The 13,181-nt window shown below is 37.4% G+C and overlaps 1 protein-coding gene across 3 annotated transcripts in view; it reads right to left on the bottom strand.

Annotated features, from left to right (window-relative positions):
• LOC127621524 (histone-lysine N-methyltransferase PRDM16-like) overlaps positions 1–13,181 on the bottom strand; it is a 315,664-nt gene that overhangs the window by 202,431 nt on the left and 100,052 nt on the right. For all 3 annotated transcript variants that reach the window (XM_052095177.1, XM_052095176.1, XM_052095175.1), the window contains exon 2: positions 12,262–12,611. In XM_052095177.1, coding sequence (XP_051951137.1) covers positions 12,262–12,611 — 350 coding nt within the window. The remainder of the gene's footprint in view (positions 1–12,261; positions 12,612–13,181) is intronic.

Here is a 13,181-nt window from a genome sequence, read left to right as displayed (position 1 = left end):
GTGGGAAAAATTATTTCTTATAAGATCAGCGCTAACCTTTTGAAATAAAATGTTATAAAATAATTTATTATACTAAATTAATACATACCAAAATATGACTGTTTTCTTGAGAATGACCCCATTGTTAAAAGCAGACATCAGTTCATTAGTACGACCCAACAGACTGTAGGAATCATTGATCTCAGCTTCTGTAAAGAAAACACTAAGCCACTGAAAACTCAGACTCAAATGTGAATTTGATTAACTTCAGCGAGAAAAGACGAATATTACAGCCAAGAGACAAATACACACTTCCACTGTAATTAGCAATGTAAACATCCCTGACAAACGTCATCATTCTGTGTTGTGGAGAGAGAAGGCAGTGTCTGCCGCAGCCCCAGGGCACAAGAGACTGAGATGGGCCTATTCATCAACAGGCGCATGAATGATGGGTTTGCACTGCATGCACAGCTCACAGGACTCTGGTAACCTGCTCATACCCAAATGGAAGCAGAGGTTAAGGGAATGTTTGATTAATGTTGCAGGCCAATCCACCTGATACTTGGTAGGAAAACTTGCATGCATCTCAAATCAATATAACTAATGTTGATATACTGAAGCAAATGTTATGGTAGAGTATTTCTTGAGATATTATAAGGAAATAAAGAAATAAACTAGATTTTATAAATTTTCTGAACACAATGTAAGTGGTGCCAAACAATTTCAGGTGTCTGTAGCACAAAAGGTGCAGGCAGAGTAACACACCGAAGTTTAATATTTGAAAAACCCCTAACACTAACCCTAACCTTATCAAGCACCATTAATAATGCTAAGCAAGATGGAGAATATAAGAAAAGATGAGAAAACAAAATTAAAAACCTTGTTAAAAGACCTTGCCCTGCTGTGTATACAATTTTCATTAAAGCGCAAGATTAATTAACAGATGGGGTAATTGGTTATGAACAAATGATAAGGCATCAATGCGCTAATAAATCTTGACATTTAATTTGCTGCTCGCTTTCCCCTCTATCAATTACCATGTCCGTGGCACTAATTGACAACGTTTCAGTAAGACGTAAGAAAGGCAGGCATCTTTCAAAGCTCCTAAAATGCTGCAATGGAGTATCTGCAGAAACATGGGCCATATGTTTAATATTAGGTGTAATCTGTCCTACTCAAGTACTCTGAAAACTGGGAAAATTGGATTCAATTGGCTAATGGCATGTTTAAAACCTCCATAAAATGAATGCAAGTGGAAGAGATTATTGTGTTTTTGTCTTAATTTTGGCTCATGTTATGTTCCACTTGTACTTTCCCTATCATTTCCTGTCTGGCAACTCATAATTTCATTTAATTTAAACTGACTAATCTTAGTTCAAGAGACTCTGTGCTGTCAGTAAAGGATTAAACTTTTGACACACAGAGTCATGTGACAAAACAACATGGTGCTGATCACAGTGGAGTTTGTTTTTGGGAGAAATGCAAACAAAACTGGTAAGAAACTTCATTAAGTTTTAACACTGAAACCTGTATAAGTTTAAAGATTAGAGTTTGTAGTTTAAAGTTTGAACAATTTATTGCAAAATGCCACGCTGCTAAACACAATGTACACCAATGTGCACAATATCACAAGATTTAAATTAGAAATCTTATATTTACTGTGCATTATCACATGTAAAAAATGTTTTTTTTTTTATTATAATTTTTTTATATGGGGTTAATATGGTGCATTTTGAACTGTTCTAAGACCAGTGCAGACAGACAGCAAAATGGAGGTTAAGTCATTCACTAAATAAGGGAGTACGCTATATCTTTCCTATGAAGCTAAGTGCATTGAATACAAACTTCATTTCAAAAGTTCACATTCAGACTGCAGATGATGTTTGGACCACTCAACGTGGTTGGCAGGCACGGGACAATGGTAATCAGTACTTGGATTCAGATTTTATAATGTATAATATTATTTAGAATGGTTGGCAGTGATTGGATGATGCTGGCCATTACTTGCATCAGAATGAATTATGCTATTTTCTGATTGGTAAAATGCTTCAGCACTGACTATCTTTTTTTATTTTATTTGTATACATTTTATTTATTAACTTTGTATAGCTTAGTATTATTTAAAATTTCACAACTTAGTCCCACTGTCCATACGTGAACATACATAATTAGGAAAACTATTTGTTCCTGTTTAAAGGAATAGTTCACCCAAAAATGATAATTCTCTCATTTTACTCACCCTTATGTGTCTCAAATGTTTATGACTTTCTGTCTTCTGCAGAACACAAGCAAAGATATTTTAATAGAGATATGATGTCTGCTTGTCCATACAATGTAAGTGAATGGTGACCACATTTTTTTAACACCAAAAACAGCAAAGGCAGCATAAAAGTAAGCCATAAATCTCCAGTTGTTTAATCCATGTCTTCTGAGGAAATAAGATCGGTTTTGATAAGACCAACAGACCAAAGTGTAACTCATTTTTCACTGTACATCTTGCCATTGCAGTCTCTAGGCACAATCATGTTTTTAAGCTTGATTACACTTCTTAATGCTTGACACATGCGCAGAATGGTAAATGGCGCTAGGTAATTGAGTTTGAAATCATGATTCCCAAGGAGATTGCTGATGTCGAGATTTAAAGTGAAAATTGGTTATATTGAGATCCGTTCTCACCCAAAACCGATTGGATTGCTTCAGAAGACATGGATTTAACTACTGGAGTCTTATGGATTAATTTTATGCTGCCTTTATGGACTTTTTGGAACTTATAAAATGTGGTCACCATTCACTTGCATTATATGGACAAGCAGACATCATATCTCCATTAAAATATCTTTGATTTTGTTCCATGGAAGAAAGTCATTTGAGAAAGAGTTTGAGATGACATGAGGGTGAAGAAATGAGAATTGGGTGAACTATTCATTCAATGCAGGCTTAGATTTAAAGAGAGAGGTGTAGATTTTGTTTTGGTGGTGGTGATCAGAGAGTGATGGTGGAACGTGTCCCAAAACCATTAGCACCGCTCACCCTTACTGCAACCTCTCTGTACATTCCTCTCAAGATAAAAAGACCTCGTTGCTCAAACACAGTAGACAAGTTGCAAATTGTGCCGATGCAGTACTATCTCCACAAATGCTTAGTGGCTCAACAATTCCACACAAAGACTGGCAAACAGAGAGGTGAAAGGCAGGGTCAGGACAGATAGCGGCGAGGCGTGGTGCTCAAGACGAGAGGGATGTTAGCGTAAGGACAAACAAAGTCAACTGTGCTCATGAAAGCTGCCTGTCAGAGGTGGATCAGGAAACAAAAGAATTCAGGAAAAATATGAGCAACAACCATAGAGAATCAAACATCTGTCACGTAGACCAAAGGCGCAAAGAGAACACTTCCAGTGCAAGGTATCGCTAAGTCAACAGCACAGCAAATATGAAAAAATGGCGGGGGGAGAGCGTTTTTTTCAACCGGATGAATAATACTGATATGGAAAATTTTCCAGTGTCATGAAGGCAAATAGAGAGTTTGCATTGCAGCAGAGTCATCCGTAGGTCAAAGCCTTTGAAGTCAGGAGGTGGAGATATAGAGGACAGGTGACATAGAGTTCGACAATAGAACAAGCATTTGATCTGGAAAGCTGTGGGTCCAATGAATCAGATCCGAAAGTGAATCCAATAAATGTATTGGTAAACGCAAATCGTGAGTGTGCTATAATGAAATGCCACTAAAATCAATGAGTGGTTATTTATCATTACACACAAAGAGATCTAAAACACCCATTACAGTCAGACTCACAATGCATTTTTATGTATATGGTTCTTTCTTCAAATATAATCACTTTGATTCCCCAGTGGTTAATTTATATATATTTTTCCCATCAAAATAACCACTTTTTTCTTTTTTGTTATGTATCTTTTAAATCTATTAACTGTATATATGTATGCGAAACCTTTTATAGTGGTTTCATCATCCATCATAAAAATGTAAATTATTACATTTTAAAAGAGTATAATTAACATAAACTTCAATATTTATTGCATGAAAATTATGTTTATAATTTTGGTAACTCTTTACAATAAGGTTCCATTTGATAACATTAGTTAACAACAGTAGTTATCATGAACTAACAATGAACAATACTTATTAAGCATTTATTAATCTTGGTTAATTACATTTTTAAAATAAAAAGTTGTATTAGTTAAAAATAGTTAATGCACTATGAACTAGCATTAACTAATAATGAACCATTGCATTTTTATTAACATTAACAAAGATTAATACATTTTGAAAAAAATATATATTGTCAAAGTTTTTATTTCTACAACAGAATGTTATTTATTAATAATAATAATAATAATAATAAACAACATTTTATTATAACCTTTGTTGATCCAGTAAAATTATGGTTCGGAATTTTTTTTAAATTATTTTTTATTTAATTTAATGTATTATTCTTATTGATTTTTATTTATTTTTTTAAATGAGACAATTCCCCAGTAATGCATGTAAATTTACTGTTGGACTTTTGTTAGACAAATTAAATAAACTAGCGAAAGTATGATAAATAGGGTTTTAAGGGAGCTTATTTTTCTTAAAAACCACAGGGCAAAATGTGCTCACAGTTGAAGAAATACCCATACAGGACAGTTTGTATGACATCACCTTACCTACAGTCTTTAAATTGGCTCAATGACATCAACGATCCCGGCAAATGACTGTAACGTTCTAACAAAATTGTAAAACAATCCCATGTCCAATGAAGTTAATGCAATTAGGAATTACATGATAACCTTCAGTTGTCAAAGCATGCTTAAACGTCTGAGAATGTACATCAGAACGGGATGGGTTGGAAAAACCTGACAATACATGACACTAAAAGTCATTGTAGAGGTCAAATTGGGTGTAACATCAAATCCACCACGCCCGATGAGACTGTCAAGGCATGGAGTGTGTGTACACATCATTTATCTAGCTTTGAAGAAATGCCATCGCAAGCTTTCTCCTTCTCTGATTCACTCATACATTGGCTCTTTTGTTTCACTGTTGAATAAAAAAAAAAAAATCTTCTCAAACCTTCTGTGTTTGCTGTTGAGCTACCAACATAAACAATTCATTTACTGTTAAATAATCTGCACATTTTATTAATGTGGAAATATCAGCAGGTTTGTCACATATTCATTGAGAACTTCTGCCACTGAAGGACTGTTTTAGAAACACAAAGCACAATAATAAGACATACAGTTATGTGCATTATTCGTTGTCGCATTAGACCGTCTGTAGGAATTTGAGAAAGGGATTATTAAGCATCAAAGTCACATTAAATGTTTGGGGTTTTCCAGTGTTTACTTCCATCGATCGTACTGTACCTTTAAATATGGTGCACAAAGAAGCACTGCACAAGATTTGGCACAAGAACAAATTACGTTTGATGTTACTGATGTCAAACCAGGTGCAACGATTTTTTGACGCACTGTATATAAATACAAAAAGTTTGGACTGAAATTCGATTTGAGATCTACAGTAGAGGGGGAAGATTTGAAGTCAATAAAGACTTACATTTCTGTCTGTTTGCATAAGCTGTTGTATGACCTCAGATGACTTAATAGTGTGCAACCTGTCCAGACTCATTTTATGATACAGTACATTTATATTTATGTCTCCATTTACTTTCATTGTAAGGAAAAGAGCAATGTAATGTTCTGCCTAACATCTCCCTTTGTGTTCAACAGAAAAAGAAAGTCATACAGGTTTTGAACAACATGAGGTTGAGTAAATGATGACACATTTTTACATTTTTGTTAAATATTCTGTGGATTTGATTAACACATCACATTAAAACTCAATTAAAACCAAATAATCATGTATTAATAAAGGTTAAACAAACACGCTTTTCCAATGCGTTTTACAGTAGTTGAGTCTGGCTTTTATCTAAAAATGACTGCATCCATTAATGCATGCAATGATATAAATGTCATTATTTTCCAAAATGTCAACTGTTTTATAGAAGATGGATAATTCAGAATGCACACACACACACACACACACACACACACATGCACATGCTCACTCTGTCCCCTCTAGACATGTCTGGCAGCAGATGGACACACATACACACAATGCCACAGTGACAGCAGTCCCCTTTGGAACTAATCTGACAGTATCTCACGTTGGATTGTCAGCGTCCCACCTCACGTTCTATAGTGTGCAAGGCACTTCCGTCAATACCCCAGCCAGTGGCATCACACCATCGACCCTCTAAACCGACAGGGCCACTGGCTATAAACCCTCTGCTCTGGGCCCCAGAGCCCGCTCAGAAACAGATCTGATTGAAAGCGTCTGTGGCCGAGTTGGTGTTATAATATGTTGTGATAAATGGAATCATAATGGCTTTTAAATAGACAGGCTCTGTGTCTTGTTCCAGAGCAGTGCTTTGTGTGTAGAGAGAGTGTGTGTCTGTTGGAGCGGGGCCCTGGGGCTAAGCATCTCTGAGATTGAGCTGTCCGTCTCACTGAAATGAATCTAAGTTTACAGCTCTTCAGTCGAGACAGGACAGCTTGAGGGATAGACAGAAGAAGACTTCCTTTTTCACCAGCAAAAGCTGCCCATTAACCCATTCCTGCAGCAGAAAACGTACTCATTTACTCAACGATGGTTTGGTGGTCTTAGCTGGTTTAAGCTGGTCTTGTTGGTTGGCCTGCTGTTCTTCAAGCCTGACTGGCTAAAAAGTGCCCAAAATCATTCTAAAACTGCAAACAGACCAGCCTGACCAGGCTAGGTGACCAGCTAAAACCAGCAAACCATTTATTTTAGCAGGGTGGATAGCATTTTTAGCATCACAGGTGCCACGGATACAAAAGCTGTTCCAAAAGGTAGGCAGCATGATTATTAGGTCAAATTCTGAGGGGGCGTTCACACAGGATGCGTTCTTGCATTTCGCTGCCCTGTTTTTTTAATAGTTTGTCTATGCAGACATGCGCTAGATGGACGTCTTCAGCATTGCTTCATTTGAAAGTAATTAAATGCTCCTCTAGACAACTTCTCTTTATTCCATTAACAGAAAGCATTGCAACGAGAAGAAACAAACAAAAAAACATTCAAGATGATGAACTAAGTGAGAGAAATTTTGATAAAATTATTTATCTATCTAATAAAAAAAAAAACTATTTTACTTACTTTTGTGTGTTTATTCTTATTAGAGAATCACCTGTGGGCTTAGCATCATGCTATATGTAGGTAAGTTAGCAAGATGCTAACATCAAACTCTATGAAATCAATCGAGTGCCGAAGTTGCTACCCATAAAGAGTGTTTCAAATGAATCTATATATATATATATATATATATCTAAGGTGAGAAATCAGCCCAGAACTACACGGGAGGAGCTGGTCAATGACCTGAAAAGAGCTGGGACCACCGTTTCCAAGGTTACTGTTGGTAATACACTAAGGCGTCATGGTTTGAAATCATGCATGGCACGGAAGGTTCCCCTGCTTAAACCAGCACATGTCAAGGCCCGTCTTAAGTTTGCCAATGACCATTTGGATGATCCAGAGGAGTCATGGGAGAAAGTCATGTGGTCAGATGAGACCAAAATATAACATTTTGGTCATAATTCCACTAACCGTGTTTGGAGGAAGAAGAATGATGAGTACCATCCCAAGAACACCATCCCTACTGTGAAGCATGGGGTGGTAGCATCATGCTTTGGGGGTGTTTTTCTGCACATGGGACAGGGCTGACTGCATTGTATTAAGGAGAGGATGACCGGGGCCATGTATTGCGAGATTTTGGGGAACAACCTCCTTCCCTCAGTTAGAGCATTGAAGATGGGTCGAGGCTGGGTCTTCCAATATCTATATATATATATATATATCTATATATATATATATATATATATATATATATAACATCTATTTCAGCAACGATAATTCCTTAGAAAGCAGCTGACTGTGGAGATAGACAGCAAGATACTTCACTGTGTTTTAGAACAGAACTACAATGAATTTAGCAGTTAACTATGCTACGAATCAGGCATTTGACATTTCTTTTGCGTCTCTTTAGATCCCATGTAATCTAGCTGGTCTTCCAGCCTGGCCTGGCTGTTATTTTGCTGGTTTAGCTGGTCAGCCAGATGATTTCCCAGTCTGACCTGCTGAAAAAAGCAAAAATAATCTCTAAAACCAATAAACCAGACCAGCCTAGACCAGCACTCCATCTTAAGCTGGTTGAAGAATTTTTTATATTTTATAATAAATTAAAAATCAGCAGGGGAAAAAAAGGAAAAGCACCATCAAGAATCACACAACAGACAAAACCCAGAGAATGACATTGGTTAGCCCGCCAAATACACAGTCATGAGAAACCATGTGAGCACTTAGTGCATCTGATCCGTGATCCAAACACTGGCTGGATATCTGTCTGTGTTTGGTCCATTGTGGCCGGCCTGTAATCCGCCTCTATTAACACCTCTCACTCTGTGCTCTTAGCTCCTCTCTCACTTCTGTGTATTTGTCTAACGGCCGGGCGGCGCGATTACGTAGTCGAGTCCATTTCCACAGGGACAGTGGTGATGGCTATCTACTGTATGTCTGACTGTTATGACTATAGGCAGACCGGATGTGGCTGAACCAGCCAGAGATGTTTTATTTTACTTTTCAACCTTTTTAAACCATTTTTTATTTTTAGCTTGAGCATCAGGTTTATGAAGAATAGGGATTGTTTGTTTTTGTGAGTTAAACATCTTGGTGTAAAACATAAGAAAGCATGGCTTTTACAGATGAGACTAAAATGGTTGCCACAATGCCAGCCTTACAGGTGAAGCGTGTCATGTCTGCGCCCTTAGCAGCAACAAACACAATTTCATCAATTATTTTCTTATTGGTTTCCCATGCACTCCCCTTGTTTTCAATTGACTGGTTAAACAGGAAGTATCACCCCAAACATATACCATTGGTCAAGCCAATCCCATGATGCCCAGGATGGTCAAATAATTGGCATATTTTATTTATTAAATTTTTTTGATTGAGCCATAGTGTTTACACTTTTTTTTCTGGTCTAGAAAAAAAGCTGAAATAGAGTAATTAAAAAGAAAATCCTAAATTCAAGGCAACACACTGTCTTCACTAAGTTTCCGGCAGCTGCTACCAAGTATCATTTTTAAAGATGGGTTTTCACAGATGGTTCAACAGATGTCTCACTAGATTTTTAGCAAGTGCGTGTGTGTGTGTGTGTTTGGGGGGGGTGTTGGGCAGTATGACAAATAGCCATAGATGTGCTCCATGTCAATCGTTAAGCTGTCAAGGGAGGCCTTGAGTGTACTCTTTATAAAACATAAAGCCAAAGTACTTGAGCGTGTAAATTGGGGTTGAAATCTGAGCATTGTGTCAGACAGACAGAGAGAGAAAAAGAGAGGGAGAAAGAGAGAGAGAGACTTGGATTCTGATGAGTATCATTAGTGGCGAATCCAACTCAAAGCAGCAAGACAGCTAGAATGCCATTTTAGGGGGTATAACTAGGCATGTTGAAAGCAAAAATATGAATTTCTTGAAGAAAATAATTTGTGCATCAATGCAGTGTAGATGGTGCCTCAACACTGATCATTGCATGTTTCACTGTCTTCTAAACTGAACATTAGCATACTATACAGTGTATATTGTTTATTACTTTTGAAAATGTGAGAGTAAATAGTGGTATTTCAGCAGGGTATGCAATTCTATATGAATGCAATTGTAAATATCTGTAGAGTAGAGTACATAGACAGAAAGAAAGAGAGAGAGAAAGAGGGAGCAAGCGGTCCATGTCAGATCAGTCATGTGGGAGGAATCAGCATGTGCCCTAATGAGCTTTCCGAAGCAACTTCAATATCCTCCAATGTCATGTTGAAATGAAAATTAATAGTTCAATATGGCTCCACGCAAATGCCATGCATCTCCCATAACCCATATCATGTGGCGTGACCAAATGAGTTCATTCTAATGGATGTAGGCACGGGAGAAAAGCTGATCTGAAGTAATCAGGGTTTTGAAAAATGCAATTCAATGAAATTTAGGGATGGATGAAAAACAAAAAAAGACCCAGCGACATCCAGTGAACATCTTTACCCTATAATGTGCTCATGTCCTTCCCACAAATTTGGCCTTGAATCATTTAAATTCATGTGTCATCTTCAGAGTCTACACTAAGGCCCTGTCCTAATGAAAATGGTGACTTTGGCCATTACAGCCCTCATCCGTGTCTGTGCTTTGTTAATGTTATTTCGCTTGAACTCTTTGGTAGTACTACCCAGGACCCACCAGTGTGTTTTGGTACCACTTTATATAATGTATCATTTTCTTGCATAACTAGTATTTACTTACATAAAAAAAGCATTTGTATAAGCATTTGATACAATGTATGTATTGTGTAACTACATGTTGTTCGGCAAAACTCACGCATATTTTGCATTTCCTGCTACTGACATTGTGGCAGGGTAAGGATATTAAGCATTTGATAAAACATATGTACATACCTGTCATTGCATTGTACTTACATTTAAGTACCTCCATGTAATTACATCTGTAACTACACTGTTGACATTACCCCTAAACCTAACCTAACCCAACCCTAAACTCTAACCCTTACGGTTGGGTTAGGTTTAGGGTTAGGGGTAAGGTCAACAGTGTAGTTACAGATGTAATTACACGCAGGTACTTAAATGTAAGTACAATGCAACGATGCAATCAAATGGTAAATGTATTTTTAATTGAAGTACACAGTAAGTACACTGTGGGGATGGGGGCGTGGTCATGTGTCTGTTTGTGCGAGAGAGGGAGTGGTGTGGCTCGTCAAGCTGGTTGGTGTAATTTCTAACAGCTGTTTCTTGTTACAGTGATAGCAAGGAGAGATCTAAAAGTGTTTGAAGAATTTAAATGACAGAATTTGTGTAGGAAGCTGAACTTCATGTTATGAGATGAAAGTTTTTATTTTAATTGTTTATTTTATTTTTATTTTATAAACTACCAAGTAACTTATGCATGTCTTTTTTTAGCCTATATCTCTAACACTTTTGAAGAAAATATTTTTTAAATGTATGACTCAAAATTATTATTCTCCATGTTTTTGCGGTTAAAAGAAGAGCTCAATGAAATTTTCTTTGGTTGAAATTGTAAGATTTACCAATGTGGCTGTCGCTCATGCAAATATCAATTACTATTATTTTGTTAGAGTCTGTGACAGCTGCTGCGAGACGCACACGGACGCTAAAGGTATTTAGGTACACAACCAGCATTGTGCGGTTTCCCAAAAATTAACTAGAAAATCATGCCTGTGATGACATGGCCCTAATATTGTCAGTGGGCTTTTCCAGTATTTTTGGATGTGGCATTTGCAGTCAAATCGTGAGATGTAACTTCTCAGCGAGTGCTAATTACTACTTTTGACTAGTGTTGACTCATTTGTATATATTGTATTTTCCCAAATCAGTTTGCAGATACAGAAAATATAGACTTATTTCTTTAGATAGGGATAATTAAACTAAATTAAATTGAATTGAATTGACAAATTAAAAATGAAAGTAGAAAGTAGAAATTAAAATTAAATTAAAATTCAAAACATAATAACCTAGGTTGTAATGACAAACACAGCTTTCACTTTCTTTAGTCTATGTTTGAGTGGAAGGGAAAAAGCAAAAAATAATTGAAATCCAACAGAACACAATAAGAATTGTGTTGAAGGACACTTTTGTCTTCATACACCTAAAGCATATGCTTTCATTCTGAAACCACTTTGACATTTGTTCAGCAGGATACAAATCATAAAATGTATATATGAAATGCAAAAGAAGTGTTTTTTAAATTTATATTGAAAACTGTTTTTCTTAGTTGTGAAGCCTAAAATAAGCTTAAAATATTGATGTTGTGTTTACAGATACAATTTTAATTCAGATTCATGAACAGATTAATTCGAACTCAACTCGGACTCGGCCTGTTATGGACTCGGTCTTGACTCGGACTCGACTAAGGTGGACTCAAACCAACACTACTTGGTACAGCATCTACCAGCAAGGGTTAACTGGACCATATTAACAACCAAAACCTTGACCCTTTGTCTCAAGAATAAAATGAAAAATGATGCCATACCCAACAGTCTTGGACATGCTAATGGAAATTGTGCAACTGAAGTCCACAATTTAAGACATCTTGGACCGAAATTGTGTCAAACCTGAAAACAACCTGTGTTCTGTAATTTTTTGACACTGCTAATAAAACCAACTTGTAAAATAAACATCACATTATCTTATTTCAACATACCTCCCATCCGTAAGTGGTTTCTTTAACTGTGGCACTCTGCATTCCGTTGTGTGGTCCAAAGCGTTCTCCCATCCGAATTGTGGTTTTGGCCCAGATCCCAAGGCCAGCACCTGGAACGGACGACTCACGGAGCTCCAGGTCAGACGGGATAGGAATATCATCAGGAATGTAGACAGGAACCTCGTAGGGTGAGCCCTCTTTAGGAGTGAAGTCCTCATTGCAGGGCTGAGGGGATGTGGGCCCCACCGGAATGGGTGACATGATGCTGTCTTCTGTCTCCTCTTCTGCACTCTCGCCAGTCATGAGATTGTGCTCTGTGTTGTACATACTGTTTACTGACTCACTGTCATCTGAAACATAAAACAGAAACATTGGCATTATATTAATATCATTAAAGATGCAGTGCAATTAAATATTTTATACAGATTTTCTAAAGAAATGTGGGTAGTGGGAGCCTGGGTAGCGCAGTGTCTATTGACGCTGACTACCAGACCTGGAGTCGTGAGTTAGAATCCAGGGTGTGCTGAGTGACTCCAAGCAGGTCTCCTAAGCAACCAAATTGGCCTCAGTTGCTAGAGAGTGTAGAGTCACATGGGATAACATCCTCATGGTCGCGATTATGGGTTCTCACCCTCAATGTTGCACGTTGTAAGTTGTGCGTGGATCGCGGAGAGTAGCATGAGTCTCCACATGATGTGAGTCTCCACGGTGTCATGCACAGTGAACCACATGATAACATTTAAGCTTTACGCAGACGCTTTTATCCAAAGCAACTTACAGTGCACTTATTACAGGGACAATCCCCCCGGAGCAACCTGAAGTTAAGTGCCTTGCTCAAGGACACAAAGGTGGTGGCTGTGGGGATCAAACCAGCAACCTTCTGATTAACAGTTATGTGCTTAAGCCCACTACACCACCAC

The sequence above is a fragment of the Xyrauchen texanus genome, chromosome 27, assembly GCF_025860055.1.
Source record: "Xyrauchen texanus isolate HMW12.3.18 chromosome 27, RBS_HiC_50CHRs, whole genome shotgun sequence".
Classification (NCBI taxonomy): Eukaryota; Metazoa; Chordata; class Actinopteri; order Cypriniformes; family Catostomidae; genus Xyrauchen; species Xyrauchen texanus.
Note: the sequence above shows the minus strand (reverse complement) of the source record. Positions and strands in the feature narration are given on the sequence as shown.